Source organism: Chelonoidis abingdonii, chromosome 15 (assembly GCF_003597395.2).
Source record: "Chelonoidis abingdonii isolate Lonesome George chromosome 15, CheloAbing_2.0, whole genome shotgun sequence".
Taxonomy (NCBI): domain Eukaryota; kingdom Metazoa; phylum Chordata; order Testudines; family Testudinidae; genus Chelonoidis; species Chelonoidis abingdonii.
Window position 1 is genome coordinate 34,753,885 of NC_133783.1, and position 21,634 is coordinate 34,775,518.

The 21,634-nt window shown below is 43.1% G+C and overlaps 1 protein-coding gene across 1 annotated transcript in view; it reads right to left on the reverse strand.

Annotated features, from left to right (window-relative positions):
* Window positions 1–2,689: 2,689 nt before the first annotated feature.
* MARCHF5 (membrane associated ring-CH-type finger 5) overlaps window positions 2,690–21,634 on the reverse strand; it is a 58,635-nt gene continuing 39,690 nt past the window's right edge. The window contains exons 3-6 of the mRNA XM_032770269.2: window positions 14,099–14,229; window positions 9,611–9,794; window positions 8,972–9,138; window positions 2,690–4,838 (exon numbers count right to left, since the gene is read on the reverse strand). Of these exons, the coding sequence (XP_032626160.1) occupies window positions 4,722–4,838; window positions 8,972–9,138; window positions 9,611–9,794; window positions 14,099–14,229 (599 nt within the window). The 3' untranslated portion in view covers window positions 2,690–4,721. The remainder of the gene's footprint in view (window positions 4,839–8,971; window positions 9,139–9,610; window positions 9,795–14,098; window positions 14,230–21,634) is intronic.

Sequence of the window (21,634 nt, forward strand, 5' to 3'; positions counted from 1 at the left end):
CTGTGTTTGGTGCCCACCTGCGTCCAAGGCAGGGCCCCACTGACTTTGCTGTGTCCCAGTCCACTCCACAGGGACCAACGCCCGGACAGTGGACCGCGGACCCGAGGGACAGGACCCGGTGAGAACAGGACGAGGCCGGTGTGGCTCCCCTCCTCCACAGGGAGGGTTGAGCCCCGGCTTCCCTCGTCACAGTACTCTAATATCAAAAGGCCTGCTTAGATTGTTTTTATCCGGGCAGAGGGGAATTCAAGGCTGGGCTCACCTGTGCTGCCACATCTGACCACACAAGGGGTGCACTACACCAGCTTTTACAAAATACTAAAATGAACATCCTCTGTGGAAATATGTAAGCAAAAGCAATTCATGTTAGTGGTTTCCTATGTATAGTTTTTCAATATTCTCTCTATTAGTCATTCTGTTTATATTTATAGCTGTTTATACCAATATTCAAAAATGTCTTGTAATAAGAGAAAATCAACTTTTATTGAAGATAGCAGCATTACAAAATAATGCGTTTCAGTTCTACTGAAAATTCAGTAAAAAAACAGAGCTATGTGTTCTACACATCAGGCAGAGACTAACTGCTTATTTTCCACAAGTAGTTACGTACCTTCAACTTTCTCCTGTGTTATTTTCTGGCACTTTTTTTTTTTTTTTTTTGCGGGGAGGAGAGGGGGGAGATCCACCTCTAAGTGATTGAGACTTCCTAATCATCTAGAAGAGTGTAGAAATCAAATGCCTTCTGCTCTTTGCCACGACCTTTAGAACTAAAAGATCATCATAAACGTAGATATTGACCTGCAAATGACAGGTGGAAGCTTTAGCATTATAGCTCATCCAAAGTACCTCTGACAGTAGGAACTGCAGCAACTCTTTGGCTTCAGTCAATCCTTTTTGCATATGTTGCCCATACTAAAGTGTCCACTAAGCTAAAGAGACAAGGAGTCATCATTCAGAAATGTATCCTAAGAAGACTACAATCCAGGATGGGAGCTCCCAGAAAACAGGCTATAAGTTCAGTGTAACTGAAAGCAGCCAAAAGGGCAGCTCCAGAACCTGCCCTGGCTCTCTGAATTTCCACCCTTAGTGACCTGCTAGAAGAAAATAAGCACTCATTGTTTGTCATATCTGAAAGATATCCAGTATAGGAACCAAAAAGGTATATTCACTGTGTCATTAGCCAGACCATGACCTAGCTGATAATTATATGCCCCTCCTCGTTATCTACATCAGTTTAATAGCTATGCAAGCAGAGAACCAATGCTCAAGGTGCATTTTCAGCTCTGAGGATAAAATGCCATAATAGGAATATTTTCTAATTAAACCAAAGCTCAAGGATCTTCAGCTTCAGAAAGCTTTCCCAAGACTTATGGTCAATATGAAACAATTTATACAGAGGGGAAAGGGATCCTCCAAGTTTCTGCTGTTGTCCTTACCTACCAGGGTCTCAATTCAAAAAAGCATCCCTACACAGCACTTAAGCACACCTAAATTCAGGAAACTAAGTTATGTCTACACTGAAGTTGAGAGGTGTGATGCCCAGTTTGGGTAGACAAACTCATGCTAGTTCAGCTTGCGCTAACACACTGAAAATAGCAGTGTGAACACTGCATATCTGGCATTGGCTCAGGCTGGCCACCTGGGTCCAAGCTCAGGTGTCTTGCCCAAGCTGCTGCCAGTGCCACAACATCCACACTGCTATTTTTAACCCACTAGCTCGAGCTGAGCAAGCGTGAGTCTGTCTAACTGCACCAGCATCACACTTCCAAACTGCAGTGCAGACATAACCATTGTTTCCCTGCTGGGTACGTGGCTAGAAAGTGCTGTGATAATCAGAACTCAAAAAGTGAAAAGATGGGCAGCGGCAACAAAGATGTAGGATTGACCTTCAGCTGCCTTTTGAGATGACTCAAAAAAAGCTACAAGGATATACTGAGATAGGCAGATTCCCTAACACAAACTCAGAAAAGTAAGTTAGCACAGCGAGAGTGTTGGCACAAACCTCTTCAAACCAAAAATAGGAATGAAGAGGACAGAAAGGTCCCACTCTCAATAACGATGAGGCTTAAGATGTAGAAGACAGACACACATTCTGCTTGCAAATCACTGAACCAGTCTCCAGAAAAAAGCACACCTAAATGTTTGTTATGGAGGGCAAAGACAAACCAAGATACAAATTATGTGATGGAATAGCGTAGGCCAGTTCTCCTTGCTCTGAAAGTAGTGGGATGCATATGGATCACTAGCTAGTATTGGTTTCAGATCTTCACACACTATCCTCCTGTGTATTTTCCAGGTATATTTTGTACTGAACTACCAGTACTGAACTACCAATCTAGAGCCATCCGGTCCTGCCCAATCCCAAATCATAGTCCTTCAAATCATAGTAATGGCTTTGATTTAATAAAAAAATAGGCAGATTTCAGATGATGCACTCATCATTTATTGATAACTGATTAATGAGAGAGAGAGTAATGCTTAAAGTTCAATCACAAACTAAATGGAGCATTAAGGTCTCCACCCTCCTAGAAAACAGAACTTATTAAAAAAATCAAAAGGTTAACCATGAGATGTTGATTTAAAAAAAAAATATGGTATACTACTTTTTGATTCAATAGTTAGCAATTTTAAAACCTACTTCTGTCATAGGCTTTGGCACTATTTGTTCAATAGACAAAATACACCTAAAGAATGTAAAAATATTTATTCAACCTAATCCATGTGGTTATAATTAATACTAAAAACAAGATTTTATAGTACAGCAACAAAAGTAATAACTCTCTGCCATTAAGTTTAAATCATTTTATACTCATATAATCATCTGATGTACAACAGGTTCAGTTTTCAAAGAAGACAGTTAGCTTTCCTACAGAACAAAATGTTAAAACAAATAATTTGCACTATTAAATTCTGCATGAGACTTTAAAAAACAAACAGTTATAAAGTGTTTGGAAATCTATACAGTGAAGACCACTGAAAAGCCTTCTCCTTGCAGAGGAATTCTGCAAGAAATATGCATTACATTGTTCGAAAACTTATATTACAGAAAATCAGAGGCTACCGCTGTGTACATAAATATATAAAAAAGTCAGACCAATCTTTGAGACCAACATAATCAGCAGACTTATGAGATTATAGTAATTCATCAATAATTTTAGCAAGGTTCTCAAATCAGCTATGCATGTATAATTTTCAACAACTATAGTTTCTGAATACTAGTTGGCCATTGTATATACTTTTTATAGATTTCTAAAATATTACATTCTCAATATTTAAGGTAACATAAAAAGGTACCATATTTTTAAGTGTCACTAACATACATTATTGCAATCAGACATGAAGTCCACTCTATAGTTGCTTCATTTGTGGTAAAAAGCAACATTTACTTACCAATACTTCACTATGGGGAATGCTTACCCTTCTTCATGCATTTGACATACTATCAAGAACAAAAAAAAAACAAAAAAAAAACAACAGGAAACAACTTTAAGAATGAGAACTTTAAAAAAACTATTCAATTGTTATGCACTGGGAAGAGCAATTACTGTAAATCCAGGCTAAGTCTTGCATTAATATCAAATGGCCACATTGTTTGTCAAACAGGACTCAGAATTGTCTAAAATTAGTATAGTAATTGCTAATTTCCATTGAAAAATGTGGGTTTATGAACAAGTAAAATTACTGATTTAAGTGCTAGTGTCTCCCCTTTTGACATATCACTAAAATCTGCATTTTTACAATAGGCTTTTACTGTTTTCATTATTAAATTATCTTAATTTATTGGATAAAGCTTAATTATTTTAGTCTGTACACTGAGACGAGAATCAAGTTACCTGCTCATTGTCCAATGCTTTCTAGCCTCTACTACTATTTGAGTAGTTAATTCCATAATCACAAAGGAACTCTCAAAATACAATCTCGTATTACTAAACGGCTGTTCTAATTACAAAAATAAGTGATTGAAATTCACTTTCCCAAGTAATTTCTCTAGAGGTGGATGGAATAATAATAGTTACAAGACAGCAAAGGAGTCATGACATAGCAATATGAGACACTGCAGACAATATAATTAGACAGTAGCAAAATTAGCTGGAAGTCATGTACTAGCTCATACTCGAGGTGGTCAAAGTTGGCTTATGTGGACCCTTTAGAAAAGGATCAGTCTTCTGCTTGTCTATCCAATGTTTTGTATACATTTTAGGCCTCCTGTTTTACATCTATTTCAGAGCTTCAGCTGCGAACAAAGGAATTCTTATTGGATAAAATTCGAGAAAAATTTCTCCTTGGCAATAAACTACTCAAATGAAATTTCTTTAAAAAATATCCCTCCATGGTATCCTTAGCGTTTAATTGGATGGTCTATGTATGCAAATATTGTGCAGATACTTTATTAAACGTACAAAAACGAGATTTGGATACAGTCTGTGCATTGATGAGTAACAGCACAATTTCATTTTCTCTTCTTTTAAATTCAGCATACGTGGTAGGATTCAGATGCCTGCCTGTCATAAAGGAAATACACAAAAATGAAAACAAATCATTCTTAGGTTCAGTAATTACTGAGCAGATTTACCCTGCCACAAGAAAGTGCTTTATTATATTTGAAGAAAAAATAGGAGCAGCAACTTATCACAATTCTCCACTGCTGTGCAATAACGATGGAATCTATACAACAAGACAATCTGGTAGATGAGATTGTATGACAGCTGGAGATCACAGCCTTATGCTCCTTCTTGCTCAGGGTAATTTAAAATTTTGCGGTGAGCTTGACGTAAATATTGCTGCTGTTTGAAGTAAACTTTAAAAGCTCCTTTTATAGCAACAAAAGCAATTCCACCCTGAAATAAAGAGAGACATTTTTAAGACTTACAGAAGAAGTTCAGTATCACATCTTCTCACAGTTTTCTTATCAAGAAGTATTTCTTTTGAAGTTAGGGTAATTAGAGCAATTACAAATGAATATTTGAGGCAAATTTTCTGTCACAATAGAGTACTACAGATGTTCATGTTACATAAAAAGATTACATGCTGGGTTTACAAATCATTTTGGAAGCTTTTATTCTCTTATGACTTTTGACAAAAAATGAAAACCCATCATATTAAATAACAAAAATGAGACATTTTCCCAGAATATAACACTAATTAATAGCCCCACTAAAAGCTAATCAGAACTTGAAATATCCACTTGCTAAAGGTAATTTGGGAACTTCCTCTGGCAAATACAGAAAGGATCAAAAACCATCAATTTCTGTAAAACTTAAGTTTTCATTAAATATATGTTTTTAGTCCTCATGGTTGTGAAAACCCTTCAAACACATGAACAGATCCCAAGTGGTCTTCTCTAGGTCTTGTCCACACAGAGAGTTTAGTCCACACTAACTCGAGTTAGTCTGGTGTGAAAAGGCCTGCATACATAAGATGCAATTCATTAGAGCACACTAACTTTGCATTTAATGCAAACCTTGGAGTCCTCTTTCAAACCATACTGAGTTCAATGTGAATTGAGTTAGGGCCGTGCACTGCTTTGACAATCCCGCACTCCTTTGCAGGTGTCTCTTATGGAGATGTCTCTTTATCTGAGTGCTCTCCACTGCTCTAGGGTCAAATTGACTGGATACCCTGCCCTGCAACACACATACACACACACACACCCCTTTAAAAACTGGCACAGGGCCACGGCCAAGGGTGAGGGCGGGGAGCAGAGCTGCATCCAGCCTCGGGCCCAGCTGTTGCCTCCACTGCAGCCCAGCTGTGGCTCCTGCTCCATCCCAGGGCCCACTCTGGGCCCCAGACCCAGCTCCACCTCCAGCCTCGGCCCTCTTACCCTGTCCACATTTCCCCTCTCCTCCCCAGCTGTAGCCTTGCTCCCAGCCCCATCTCTGGGGGGAGAGCAGTGGCACAAGAGTAAGGGGGGGTTCATGACCCTCAAAGTTTGGAGACCACTGCTTTAAAGATCTGTTTCATTGTTGTTTTAATTAAAGTTATTTATGGTTGTTATGTAACAAGTTGTTTAATACAACCCATTAAAAATTCATTCATAGAGCGTCCACAATGCATAGTACACACAAAAACCCAAAAATTTTGCATGTCATAAGTATAAAGGTGCACACACAAGATACAATAAGGAGTTCCACAACATGCCACTTCTACCACCCATCAAAGAGGCTGCAATTCTCACAGTCCATTGTGCTCACTCCTGCCCAGGATAACAGCTAGATGTACAGCTGCACTTTGTCAGGCCTGAGACTCAAAGTAAGAGCAATAGGCAACGCTCGCTGTTTCCATATTCTAGAGTATACCTTGTTCAAAAAGTTGAGCAAGTCTCTGCACCTCAACCTCCCACCAGCCATTAAGGCTTTCTCCCTTACTCTCAGAAATACTGTGAAAATACAATATGCAGCAATCTTCCTGGGCAAGGTTTTTCTTGCAACTTCCAACCTAGCCCATAAACAGCACCATTTTCCTTTCAGATGCATGCTCCGCTGTCATTCTGTAACTTGAGGGGATAGTTAAACAAACAGTTTTCCTTCTATCCCAGAGGCCAGTGAATGCCTTCATTGACCAGGGAAGCAGATATGCCCGGTCTCCCAGGATAATGTCCACAGTGGGGGCAAACATCCCTTATTCCTTAAGGTAAACATAGCTGAGTTCTGAAAGATCCTAGCATCGTGGACCTTTCCAGACCATCCTGCATTTATTACTGTAAACCTGACATGGTAGTCAACCAGCCCTTGGTGCACCATGGAGCAATACCCTTTCAGTTTATAAATGCTGAGGCCTGGTGCAGGGAGCAAATGATAGGCACATGGATTCCGTGAACTGCCTCAATATAGTTTGGGAACCCCGTGTGTGAAAAGCCATTAATCTCCTGAGTATTACCAACGTTTATAATCTGGTGCAACAGTACCTTACGCATGGCATCAAATACCTACACAACAATAGCCCTAACAGTCAATCTCTCTACACCAAATTGGGTTGGCTATGGACAAATAACCTTTAGAGGTGACCAGCTTACAGATGGCAATGGCGACCGGCTTCTCCATGGGTACAAGGCACTGTATGTTGGTACAGTGTTGCTGTAGCTCTGGAGATTGTCTTCACTATCCTGAAATTCTCTCACCACTGCTGGTCATCCCAGATCTGCAGAACAATCCTTTCCCACCGACTGATGCTGTTTCCCCAGCCCAGCAATGGTGCTGCACTGTGCGAAGCTGCTCCAAGAGCAGCTCATGTAGTAGCAGTTGTTCAGTGTCCTCTCCTCTTCCTCTACTGTTGCTGAAGCTACTGTTGTCCCATCATCTGCTCAGTGGTGTGGTTGGTGAAGTCCAAAATTGAAGTCCACCTGGCTTCAAGAGCTCAAAATAAAGCCTAAGCAGCCTCTGTGTATTTGTGGTTGTCAGCATTGTGGCACAGAGCATTGCTAGGTCCATGATGGCTAACAGCAATTTGAAAATGGCACTAGCCTACCCACAAAGAGACAAAGCACAGGACGGAGAGTGTGGAATCATGGGACTGTTTTTTATTCTGACCTCAAGCCCCAGAATTTTACTGGCTTCCACCTGATTTCTGCTATGCATCCCACACTGTGCAGTGAGACAAATCCCAGAATGGACACTGTTCAGCAGCAAAAACACAGGACCACGGTATGCCACGCACTCGCTACACAGCAATTAACTGCCACGGGTGGACAACGATTCAAACTGAAAGAGGGCACAGCCACGTGCACATGATTAGTATGGCTTAGATACAGTACAACAAATAGCGCATGTCAACTCAGTGCAAGCTAAACCCCCTGTGTAGATAAAGTCTTAGTCTGTTCTAGTGGCTCTGCTGCTGTTGGTCATAGCTTTCCCAAACCGAAGTAGCAGCACAGAAATTGACAAGGCTTTGAAGTGACTTTACTGTTGGTAGTGAGAAAGGAAGTTGCTGATGTGGCAGAGGAACCAGTGAAACAGACAAGCATATCAGTCTCATTCACAGCTGCTTTTGGGGAGCTGAAGCAGCAGGCACCTGAGTTATTCATGAGGGAGGATCCCTCAGCTTCCCTGCTCTCCCTCCCCTAGCAGCAGTCAGCAGGCTTTAGGTGGGGGAAGGGATTCTTTTCTCTCTTGGACTCTCTCTCACTGTTTTGGTGTCTGGACAATTTATACACTTACTATTCAGAAAACAAATAGAAAGAGACACATTCCTGTGAACAGACCCTACACACTGGGTCCTTCACCAGTGCTTTTCCCCTGGAAATCACTGGTGGGTCCACTCCTCATCATCTCCCACATCACCCTCTGGTTACTTTGTTTAGATCTTTACTTGTAGCTTTTTTGGTTTGTCTGTTTAAGTCCTGTCTAGGATTCTGGGTCGAGATTAATTTACCATTTTAAATTAAATTACATTGGTGATTCCAGCCCACTGTATAGACCAGGGATTCTCAAACTTCATCACACCACGATCCCCTTCTGTCAACATGACGCCAGAAGGGAGGGACCCGAAGCCTGAGCCCTGAGGGGGGGGGACAAAACCTGAGCCCCACCGCCCAGGACAAGAGGGCTTTAAGCCAAAGCCCCACTGTTCCGTGGGGGGGGACCAAAGCTGAAGCCCAAGGGCTCCAACCCCAGGTGGGAGCCCTGTAACCTGAGCCCCGCCACCCAAGGCTGAAGTCCCTGGACTTCGGCTTCAGCCCTGGGCAGTGGGGCTCAGGCTTCAGCTTCAGCCCCAGCAAGTCTAACATCAGCTCTGGCAAACCCATAAAACGGGGTCTCGACCCACTTTTGGGTCCCGACTGACAGTTTGAGAAGTCCAGACAAGGCATCTTGAAAATACTCTCCTATGAAAAAGCACATCAGTCAAATACCATTCTAAATTCTACTTCCATGTCTGTTCCTTTTACCTTCTGCTCACACAGAATATTTACTACAACTCCTTATACCATTATTATTGCCATTTCTGAAAAACAAACATTCTTAAATCATCTTACCAGGATTGTCCTTTGTAAATTAGAATTAACACTGCTGAACATCAGCTTGCCAACTATGGTGGCAATGGTTGGAAAGACAAGAGCTCCACACAGAATACGAGTAGCAGAGACGTGATCTGCTAGAGGGTTGGCCTCAGCTGGAATACGAGGAACAGGACATCCAATTCCTAGAGAAAAATCATATTGCCAGCTAACAAACTGAAGACGACTTAAAACTTTGTTTTCATTATGAATCTAGCCTTTCAAATCTAATTAGTTTTCTACAATCTAACAATTTTATTATAAAGCATCCCTCTCTCCAGTAAATATTCTATTTAATGAAGAAATTATTTTTAGGCAACAACTTACAGCTTCTCACACTAAAATTTCATGTATAGTTCTTTTATTTTAATATTCGCACTACAATAGAGCATAGAGGCCTCCACAGAGTTTGGGACCCTGTTGGGCTAGGCGCTGTACAATCACACAGTAAGAGACAGTCCCTGCCCTTAAGATCAGATAATCAAAATAAACTAGACAAAAGGTCAGAGGGAAGGGAGCATTATTATCTCATTTAAAGATAGGGAAACTGCCCTCCACACCCCACCTTGCATGGGCAGAGCACAGACTTCATATTTCATTTAGATTTAATTGCATTACCTGGAAATATACTATTCAGAATTTGCAATTTGTTAGAATATTTGCGCCACAGTCTGAGCACATAGTCTTCCCAACGAATCATCTTGCCCAGTATCAGCATGACTGGGATGGTGGGAAGTCCAATCAAAAGAAATAAAGGATCAGCTCTCTCCATGACATCAAGACCTTCTTTATGACCTACAACCTGTGAAATGTTCAAAAAGTTTTAGTGTCAGATGGCTACTGTATAGTGAACATACTTTAAGTATCTAGTTTGCAAAGATTTTACTGCAGGGATTGGCAACCTATGGCACGTGTGCCAAAGGTGTCACACAAGCTGATTTTCAGTGGCACTCCCACTGCCTGGGTCCTAGGCACTGGTCCAGGGGGGCTCTGCATTTTAGTTTTAAATGAAGCTTCTTAAATATTTTAAAAACCTTATTTACTTTCCATACAACAATAGTTTAGTTATATATTACAGACTTATAGAAAGAGACCTTCTAAAAACGTTAACATGTATTACTGGCATGCGAAACCTTAAATTAGAGTGAATAAATGAAGACTCGGCACACCACTTCTGAAAGATTGCCGACCCCTGTTTTACTGGTTTGTATCGAACTGTCCAGGCACCTAAACTTTAAAATAATCCTATTAAATTTTACCTGAAGCTTAAATCTCTTATGTGGTGCCCTTCACTAATTATCAAGTTTGCTGTTGGTGAGTTACCAGTTCCAGTTCTTGCGTGACTCATCTTGCATTAGTGCAGGGGTCGGCAACCTTTCAGAAGTGCTGTGCCGAGTCTTCATTTATTCACTCTAATTTAAGGTTTTGGATGCCAGTAATACATTTTAATATTTTTAGAAGGTCTCTTTCTACAAGTCTATAATTATATAACTAAACTATTATTGAATGTAAAGTAAATAAGGTTTTTAAAATGTTTAAGAAGCTTCATTTAAAATTAAATTAAAATGCCCCCGCACCGGGGGCCAGGACTCAGGCAGCGTGAGTGCCGCTGAAAATCAGCTCACGTGCCGCCTTTAGCACGTGTGCCATAGGTTGCCTACCCCTGCATTAGTGAGTCATTACATAATTAACTTTTTCTTACCCAGAAAGGGGCAGATGTGCTTCCCTATGTACTTACTCCTAGTTATGTTTACATATAAATAATGCAAAGTCTCAGATATTTTAAAGCTACCTTATAGTACAATAGCATGTTTTCTAAAATCCCCAGAACACTACACAACTTTGGAAAGATTAATTTTAATTCTGGGATTAAAAATTGCTCAGCAGCTATGATTCAAGAATACAAATCAATAGCTGAATTTTCTGAATAATGGTTAGAAGTAGAGCATGAGAAAGGGCACACTAGTAACGTGTATTCTTCTCTGTGCATCATTAGAAAAAAAAATCTGTTTTCCCCACTATGACAATACCAGTTGCACATGCAGCTTCTCATGCAAATGAGCCTTTTTTAAAGACTAAGGTCAACATCTGATATCATGCAACAAAAACAGCAATTATACTTTAATTCTGTATGCTACATACTAATCTAAAATAAAAGATTTATCTTTAGCTGGACTTCATAATTTTATTACCAAATTATTTAAGATAATTTCTTACTGCAAAAAATCAGATTTTACTGTTGCACTGTCAAAACTACAATTAAGGTCACATTTAAGCCTCATGGTAAAGTTTTTAGCAAAATGTCACTCTTAAATAGGGACAGTTGACTTGTATTTAATGTCTTGCATTTTAACTGGTGGGGGTCAAGACCAGCCAAGCCAACTGTCAGACTAAGTGCTCTTATCTTGTTTAAACAAGAAAGAGACTTGAAATGGTCTATACATTCAAAAAGCTCAAATCTCTACTCAGATTTAAATACTTGTTAAAATGCAGGCACATGTTCAAAATACACAGTTTTGTAGACAGTCTTTAGAGCAGACTTTTGATAAGTTGAGAACTCAGAGACATTAAATTTTGAAAATTGTACCTGTCCTCTAGGCTTGTGTGGCAAAACTGACCAAGGCTGCTATCATCACTGAGGCATTCTAGAAAGAATTTACTTTTGCATGACCTTCAAATGACAAGTCCAGGTAGAGTGCAAAAGTGAGAAATGTAACAAGCACTGGTTGTCTTAGACATTGGTTGTCTTAATATGTTCGTATCAAAACAAGCAGCATGGGCTTTATTTGGTACAACACAGAACAGACTGTTTAAGATCACTTAAAAAAACAAAACAGAAACAGAGCTTCAGTAGAATGGGTGTGATGGCAGGTAAGAAAATATTGTGAAGATAACTAGCCACAGCATAGCTCCCAACAGCACTTCTGGACCCTTTCCCACCCCCCACTCCCCAGTTAAGTAGGCAAGTCTACTTTACTGTTCCAAAATTGTTGAAGGGTGCATCGTTCAACACAGCCTGTAATACTGATTGTATTAGCTGAAGTGACTATGGCACAATAAATGAGTAAATTAATTCTTAGAGCTGCAAAGACAATGCATGCAGAATTTGTCTTCAGCTTCCTCACCAACCTCCTCCCAACTGAGAGTTAACTAGGAGACACTTAACCTGCTCCACAACTTCCTCCCCCACCCCAAGGATTCAACCCTCTTATTCTCTCTCTTCTGGCCCACTATGTCCCTTCCCCCTGTGGCCACAATAGTTTCGAAGTGCCTATCTGCTTTCTCTCTTACTGGCCCAGCAAGCTAGTGAAGTAGCATTATCTGTTCCATATTGATTCCTGCCCAGTTGTAGTTTAATATCTGCAACTAACTTACGCCTAGTCTACACTACAAACTTGCATTGGTACAGCTATGTCTCACAGGCATGCAAAAAATCCACACCTCTGAGGCACGTAGCTATACAGATCTAACTCCTTATGAATTCTGTCGACTCAGCTACCGCCTCCTGAGGAGGTGGAGTACCTACGACGACAGAAGAATCCCTCCCGTTGGCATAGGTAGTGTCTACACTGAAGCGCTGCAGCGTTTTAGGTGTAGACTTACCCTTAGTGCTTCTCTCCTCTGACCCTCAGACAGAGGGAGAGGGATCTGACACTTAACAGGAGAGAGGTTACACTATCCATAACCAAGCAGGGCCTAGGAAGAGGAAACAGGAGTGAGTGTGAATTCACTCTTCATACAATTCCAGCCTGCCTCACCTTATAGTGAGCAAAAACCACACTGGTTCCCCAGTATAGTGCCCCCAACCTGCCATTCTCCCAGTCAAGGACCACAATAAATCTTAAGAAATTAGCCAGCTCAGATTAAACACCTGGGATTTAGCTAATTTCCTACGGATTAGACTCATATTAAGTGGTGCATACTTAGGATTACCACTATGCTGATTTTGATAGATCCATAATTTTTATTTCCTTCAAGCCAGGTGCCTATTTAAAAAAATAATAAAATTAAAAAATTGAGGGATAAACTGCCAATCCTGTCAAGTTTTCACCAAGCAGTTCTAGAGGAGCTGGAAAACGTTAAACAAACTTCCCTAATGTTGTCCCACCTCCATCCAGATATGGCACTGAGAATCCACTTTCATAAACTCCAAGTTTAGTCACTAATAAAAAGCCCATTACTATATCTGGCAAAGACGACTCAGTATACATCAGCACAGAGACCTAAAGGCAGGGGCTGGTACCTGTATCACTAAATAACAGCTTTATTATTAATAAAGTTACAGTTCTAACTAATGTAATCCAAGTTGCAATGGCCTCATAAAGGCCATAGCAGCAGCCAAAAATATGCGAGCCAGGTAAAGGGTCAGCAACATAAAAGGAATTTTGCCATTTCTCTGCCATCTAAGGCAACCGCCATCATCAGGGGATTTCCAAGTAGCTATTTCTGCTGGATTTATGCAAGCCCTTTACACTGGCAGAGCTATCAGTAAAGGGATCACACGGAACCCAAAACTGGGGCCTGAATCTTCCATTTACTGTATGCAAATAGCACCTTCCATCCTGAAAGGGCCTTACACGCATAAACAGCAATGACAACAAAATTGTTCGTCCTCATGAGGTGGAGCACAGTAACTGTTTTAAAAGTGCACAGCAACTCTACCTAAAAACAGGTCAGATCAGGAAGAAACTATAATAGTTAACATGGCTTTCCACCATGTCTCAGTTGTAAAGAGGAAGGATTCCATAGGTAAATACGAAGTTTTGTTTTTGTGTCTGTTCAATCAATGGCCTCTTTATAGACTTCCAATTATTACTAATTTTATAGATGACACCTTTAATGTAGGAAACAGACTGATGCCAAGAATAACTTATTTCACAAAGGGAAAACAGCCATCAGCAATAACAGCTTTCAGTCACTATTGACCATGCACTGGATTTGAGCAGGCAACTCAAAAGGCTCAATATTCTATTACTAACCCTATAAGCCATCCAATCCTTCAGTTTTCCAGTGCTCTGAATTTTTTTAAATGACTCTGGACCGAAGAGAATTTTAAGAAAATTATTTCAAATGTAGTAAACATGTAAGAAAAAAGTGTATTTGAACCTGCATCACTGTCACAGCTCCATAGGTGACAGCTGTCCAGTAGATCGAGCCCACCATTATTCCTGCTGCAGCAAATGGACACGATTTTGAGATCAGCCGATCTGCAAGGTCCAAGACATAAACAACTGGACCTACAATAGAAAGGAGAAGGATGTTTCAATAAGGATATTGTAATAAAAAAGTAACAATTGTACATTATTTAGTAAACTGATTAATTTAGCAGACTTTAGAGTCACAATCAGAGTTTAAGGCCAGGGAACACCTAGTCTGACCACTTCTATATCACAGGCCATTAAATGCCACCCCCACAGCAAGCCAAACAACCAGAATTAGACCCAAGTTTTACAGCCCTGAGGAGACTATTCTGTGCCACAGATAGAGAACAGGAGGGACTGAGGTACACCAGTCCCTGAGGCCCCATAAATGGCAAGGAACTGATTTCGTGAGATATACCCAGATGATCCTAGCAAGTGACCCCTGCCCCATGTCACAGAAGGCTAAAAAACCCTCAGTCCCTGTCAATCTGACGTGGGGAAAAATTTCTTCCCAACCCTGAATAAGGTCATCAGTTAGACCCTGAGCATGTGAAAAAGTCAGACTCAAAACACATCAGATATTCTTTAAAAAGAAGGAAATTTCAGTCAAGGGGACAATAGCTCTAATAGTATTAACAGAATCTCTGGTTACAGTAATGGGTACACCGACACACACACACACACACACACACACAAAACTTTACCTGATAAAACATGTTACATCTGATTATCAAATGAAGTATATAATTCCAGTAAAGTGTTACCTTGGAAATGCTTTAATACAGTTGGCAGACATCTTCTGTATGTGCACGAGCAACAATATTTAATGATCTAACCCTCTAATTGTACAGCTACATCTGCCATTTCTGGGGACTGGGATTTTTTAAAAAATATGTACTTAGCATTTCAGAGGAAGGAAACTACCGTAGATATAATTTAAATAGTGTTTCAAACTGATCTCAGACTGCTTCTATTTCAATTTGAGAGGACTGTTCTACTAAAACCTTATCCTATTCTCAAGGAGAAATTAGAAGGACATTGTCAATTTGAAATTTCCTTACAAATGGAAAATGTTGTACTTATTATTGTTAATAATGACTCCAAGATTGGAGAAACACCTCCCCCCCCCACTTTATTTTGTGCCTCTGATAGCACTGTGTGAATAAGCTGTTTCACCATTTTGTTGATGGTCAACTCTATTTCCAGACTGATGACAATGTTGTTCCCCAGCACTGTTCAAGGTGTGGGGGCGCTCATGTGCACTTTCTCCTCCCTGCAAGAGTTTGTATATCAAGAAGAGCCAGAACAAAGCTGAAACTTAAACCTAAACATATGTCCACATTACAATAAAAGGCCTGTGGGCTGGCATGGGTCAGCGGACTTGGGTTCATGGGGCTCGGGCTACAGGGCTACAAAACTGCAGTACAGACATTCAGTCTCAAGTCATGAGGGGGGAGGGTGCCAAAGCCCAGACACCAGCCCAAGCTTGAACACCTACACTGCAATTTTATAGGCTTGCAATCTGAGCCTGAATCAGCTGACCTGGGGTTGTCATGGCTGTGCCACAGATCTTATCACTGCGTATACACACTCAAAGAGGCTATAGTGCACAGACAGAAAGGAGAAGTGTTTCTGACAATATCTGGTGTTGCTTTCAGACTCACCATGTTTGAAACTAACTAGAACTAAATTTACATTTTATATATTTTTAAAAGCATGTAAGAGGACTTTCCCAAATAAATCATTCTGTTTCTAACACACTAAACAAAGATTACTTATGCTGTAATTACTCTTCAAATACTACTGAATGTAGTCAATTTGCCTTTGGTTTAATATTTTTAACAGTAGTAACTGCATGTGGTTTGAAGACAATAATTCTGTTCTTAAAAATTCTATTGAAATACACTGGGAGCACTAATATATCAATGTATATTGTAAAGTCTTCTAGAAACTTCTAGATGAAGAATGCCAATCAAGTCTTTGAAATCTGGTTTTACTATGCAGCAGGTCATACCAAGATGAAATTTTCCAAATTGCTCAATAGATATAAGTGAAAGTTCCATCAAAATTATCCTTTCAATTTTATAGTATCTTTGAGGCTCTCTTTAAAATAAAATCTGCACAACAAGCAGATTAATGACATACCAATACAAAGCACAGTAATGCACAAAGACTGAAACAATGGCTCAGAGGAATCTTAACTGGTGATCAGCCACAACACCTCCCACTCTTACAGTATGCTATAGTGAGATTCCTTCTGTTCTTCCTATGACTAAAGTGATGTTGGTCTAAACTGGAGAGCTCTAAATAAAAGGAAAGTGGTGGGGGGGGGAAGTAGCACCATATAAAAAACTGTTACCTACTGTTCGTAACTGTTTTTTGAGATGTATTGCTTATTTCATTCTAGATATGTCCATTCACACTCGGAGATTTTTGCCTTAGCAGTATCCGTCGGGTCGGCTGTGGCGCCCCCTTGAGTGCCACGCATGTGCACTGGTATATAGGCACCACTGACCCTATGACTTCTCAGTTCCTTCTTACCAGCAACTCTCTGACACAGGGGTAGGAGGGAAGCAATGGAATGGACATGAGCAACATATCTCGAAGAACAACAGTTATAAAAGGCAGGTAAGCTTTTTTATTTCTTTGAGTGCTTGCTCATGTCAATTCCATTCTAGGCAACTCACAAGTATTATCAGTGGAGGTGGGCTCAGAATTCACAGTTTAGCAGCTTGCAGTACTGCTCTACCAAAGCCAGCATTGTCCCAGGCCTGCTAGGTAAGTGCATAATAGGACGTGAACGTGTGGACATATGACCAGCTGGCCACCCTACAGATGTCCTAGATAGGCACTTGGGCTAGGAAAGCTGCCAAAGAGGCTTGTGCCCTGACTGAGTGGACGATGACAACTGCTGGAGGTGACACCTGTGCCTGATCGTGGCAGTAGCAAATGCAAGCGGTGATCCAAGAAGAAATTCTTGGAGCGCACAGTGGATGACCTTTTACCCTGTTGGCAACAAACAATTGTGTCGACTTGCAGAATGGCTTGAACCTTTCAACGTAGAAGGCTAGCGCCCTTCTGACGTCTAAGGAATGCAACATATGCTCCTCCGACTTATAGGTCAGGATGTTTACTTATCTTTTTTCCAAAGTCACATATGAAACTGTGAGACTACCTTGGGCAGGAAAGTTGGGTAAGGCTGCAGCTGGATCTTGTCTTTGTAAAAGACGTATAGGGCAATTCCAAGATAAGCGCCTTAATCTCAGAGACCCAGCAGGCAGATGCTATTGCAACCAAGAATGCGACCTTCCAGAAAAGGTGAAGGAGAGAGCAGGAAGCCAGAGGCTCGAAGGGGAGCCCAGTGAGCCACGACAGCACAAGATTCAGATCCCATGGAAGGACAGGTTTCCTGATGTGAGTGTAGAGGCGCTCGAGGCCCTTGAGGAACCTGGCAGTCATGTCCTAGGCGAAAACCAACCTACCTTCAAGCAGCTGATGGAAGGTCAAGATAGTGGCCAAGTGGACCTTGGTAGATGAAAGGGACAGGCCTTGGAACTTGAGATGCAGAACGTAGTCCAGGATTAACTGCAGAGAGGCCCACTCAGGCTGAATGCCTTTATCTGAGGTCCAAGAAGCAAACTGTTTCTTTTTGGCCAGGTAGGTTGTTCTCATGGAGGGCTTTCTGCTGCCCAACTGGGCCCGTTGGACACTGGCCAAGCACTCCTGCTCCTCTGCATTTAACCACGCAGCAGCCAAGCCATCAGGTGCAGCACAGCCAGGTTTGGATTAAGAAGATTGCTGCTGTTTTGGGACAGTAGGTGTGGCCTGAGCAGTAGCTGTAATGGAACAGCCACCAAGAGGTTCAGAACCTGCTGAACCAGTGCTGGTGCTATGAGGACCACCATTGCCCTGTCCTGCTTGATCTTCATGATGACCCTGTGAATTAATAGCACTGGGGAAAGGCATACAACAGAACCCCTGACCACAGGAGTAGGAAAGCATCTGACAGGAAGCCTCGGTCGATCCCCCGAATCGAGCAGCAAATGTGGCATTTTCTGTTCTGCCTGCATGCGAACAGGTCCACCTGGGGAGTTCTCCATCTCTGGGGGATGATGCTAACCACTTCCAAATGGAGGGACCACTCGTGACGAGACAAGAAGGTCTTGCTGAGGCAATCTGCCAAATCGTTCCTGGCCCTGGGGAGATGTGCGGCTACGAGATGGATGCCATGTTTTACACAGAGGTTTCAGAGCCGGAGAGCTTCTTGGCAAAGGGCACAATATCTGGCTCCGCCTTGCTTTTTGATACAGAACTTAGCCGCCGTATTGTCTATCAGGACCTGGCCCACCCTGCTTTTTATGTGAGTTAGAAAGTCTTGACAGACCAGGTGAACTGCTCTGAGCTCCCTGACATTGACGTGTAGGGAGCAATTTTGACTCCACCATCACCCTTGCGTGTTGAGATCGCCCAGGTGGGCTCCCCACCCCAAGTCTGAGGTATCGGGGACAAGAGTCACCAACAGAGACGGAGCTGCAAAGGAAACTCCCTCCAAAACAAATGCAGGATTCTGCCACCAGGTGAACGACTAAGTTAGTTAGTCTTTAAGGTGCCACAAGTACTCCTGGTTCTTTTAGTACGTAGTCTGAGACCCTCACCACGCAGTCCATGCTGTGTCTGTTGGGGACGTAGACTGATGCCAGCCACACCTGCAGGAGTCTCAGATGGAGCCACACGTATCGGACCACCTAAGTGCAGGCCGCCATGGGGCCCAACAATCGCAGGCAAGCATGAGCGGTGGTGAGATGGGCTTACATGCACTAAACTTAAAGGCCCCCTTTTTCTTTCAGGATCAGGAAGGAGAGGAAGGCGCAGGAGATTCTTAACCTCTTGGATAAGGAGTTGCTCATGAAAAGGATCCCTAAAGAGGGATGGTGAAGTGGGGTGAGAGGGAGGGTTAGCCACGAACTGCAGGGTGTAACCTGAGGATATTACTTCAAGCACCCAACAGTCTGAGGTCAGCCAAGACCAGGCTGACTGAAAGAGGCAGAGGCAGTTGAGGAAAGAGTAGGAGGGTGCATCTTCAAGCCCACCCTCAGAATGACTGCTTCTGACCTTCTTGGCTTCTGGAAGGCCCAAATAGCACAACCCAGGCCGGGGTGGAGGAAGATATAACATTAAAGAGGTTGTCGGACTCCTCCACAATTTCCTCAATTTTTAAGTTCAAGTTGGTAGCCACCATTTTGAGTAGAGCCTGGTGCTCCTTGAAGTTGTTGGGGGATTGCCCATTTCGGAGGGACCCGCCACCGCTTTGTCCAGAGACGGTGAGGAGGAGTGCACCGCTGAGGGGGGGGGGGGAGGGGCGGGTTCCCCTTCCTTCTCTGGGGATGGCTCCTTAGGTGCTGGAGTCTGATGTGCTGCCTCCATGTCAGATTCGATACCATGTTCAGACTCTGGTGTCGGTGGTAGTTTGTTTGAGGCAACCAGGGAGGACTGGTGGGAATATGGAATCAGCAGTACGGCCACTGAACAGGCCACTGTCCCTGCTGGCATGCTGTCGCTGCACTAGCTTCGCAGATCAGCAGCGAATCACCCCTCCTTGGTGAGGGGCTGAACTCCCAATCCAAGTCCAACCACTGTTCTTCCAGCGACCAGAGTGGAGCCGTCGAGGCCTGAGTCTGCCAACTGACCCTGGTCAGTGACCAGCAAGGTGAGGGTCAGTGTCTCCCTGACAAACAGAGCTGGTGGAATGGAGACTGGTGCTGCAACTAGGAGCGATCTCGCCCCAGTGGGGACCATCTGCGAGACCGTCTGGGCGAATGTGACTTGCGCTGTGGAGATCTTTGATGGGAAGCTTACCGGTACTGGTAGTACAAGAATGGGTGCCTCAACTCCGGTGTCCCATATCTCGTAGGGGGAAGAGTATGGTGGGCCTTCTGACCGGAGACCAAGAATGTGGTGCCAGGGTTCTAGGCTGTGGAGATGGGGATCTACACCTGTGTTCTGAGGACTGAGGCTGCTCCACTGCCCTATGGGGCGGTCCCATGCCTGGCTTGCCCTTAGGCACTGGGGCCTTAGCCAGGTCAGGCGCCTGGCGCAGTGGCTGTGGTGCTGGTTGGCCTGCTTGTTCTTTAGCCGCTGGGGCTGCTTCGAGCAACAAGGGCCCTAGGAGAAGCCCGGGTCCCCTGCCACTCCTGGGAGTCAGAGGCAGGTATCCCTGGCTGGGCTGGGGGTTCAGACTTCACAGGTACTCCTGTGAAGCCCCGGGGCAGGCACATGGCCTGACACAAGTCCTTTGCCCAAGACCCCTTTCCCTTCCAGTGTCAGAGGCTTTTCTTCTTTTTTCACTTCTTCAGCGCCAGCAAGGGGGAACAGTGCTGGGCAGAGCCTGGTGCCAGCAGTGTGCTCTACACCGATGCTGAGGTGCTCGGCATGGGATCCGGGCGGGAGAGCTCTGATGCAGAACGAAGTGCAGCCTCTATGAGGAGGACCCTCAAGTGGATATCCCGCTCCTTTTGGGTTCTAGGGCAAAAGTTATTACAAATTCTGCACTTGTCCTTTCTATGGGACTCCCCCAAGCAGTTCAGACAACTGTCCTGGGGGTCATTAATAGCCATCGGCCTGTTACATGATGAGCGTGGTTTGAAGCTGGGAGAGTGAGGCATGCCCCGTTCGGGGGCAAAGTACCAGCCGGGCCTTCAACTACCAAACTACCTAACACTTAACTTAAAGGCTAATTAAGTACCTAAACTACATACAAAGACGACAAACAATGGGCTGTTGAAGAACCACTAATGCTCCTGCGATTGCAAGACAAGTTGCTTCGACCAACTGTCATGGGCGGTAAGAAGGAACTGAGAGGATATAGGGTCGGCAGCACCTCTGTACCAGCACATGGGTGCGGCCCTCAAGGGGGCACCACAGCTGACCCTATAAATATCGCTAAGGGAAAAATCTCCAGTGAGTGTGCACATGGGCGCGCACACACCTAGAATGGAATTTACATGAGTGAGCACTCAAAGAAGAAATTCTGAATCCTGAATATATACATTTTAGATCTAATGTGCTGCATGGGACACCAGGCCTTGACTATGGATTCCCGTACTGTGACACTTTAGAATTGAAAGGATGTCCTTATTCAACATACTCAAATATATCTTAATGCAAAAAACAAAATAAATAAAATAAGAACACACACACACACACACTCTAGAGAGAGCAAGCCAGTGCTGCATCAGACAGTGAGTACCAGGCTTGGAGTTTGAACAACGCAGACAGCCTGGAGAAAGGCCCCAGGGTCCCAGCAGGGAAAGAAGAAGGAGATCCACCAGGCCAGCAAACACAGCTGCCGCAGACTCTGGTGGACCTACAAGTTTAAGAATCCCAAGCTCACCTCCCTCTGCAGTCCATGGAGAACTCCACTGCAGCACCTCCCTAGTCTCCCTCATCATTCCACATGGCCTCAGAGGCTACTGCACTATCCCCACCATGCCATCCCAGGGGA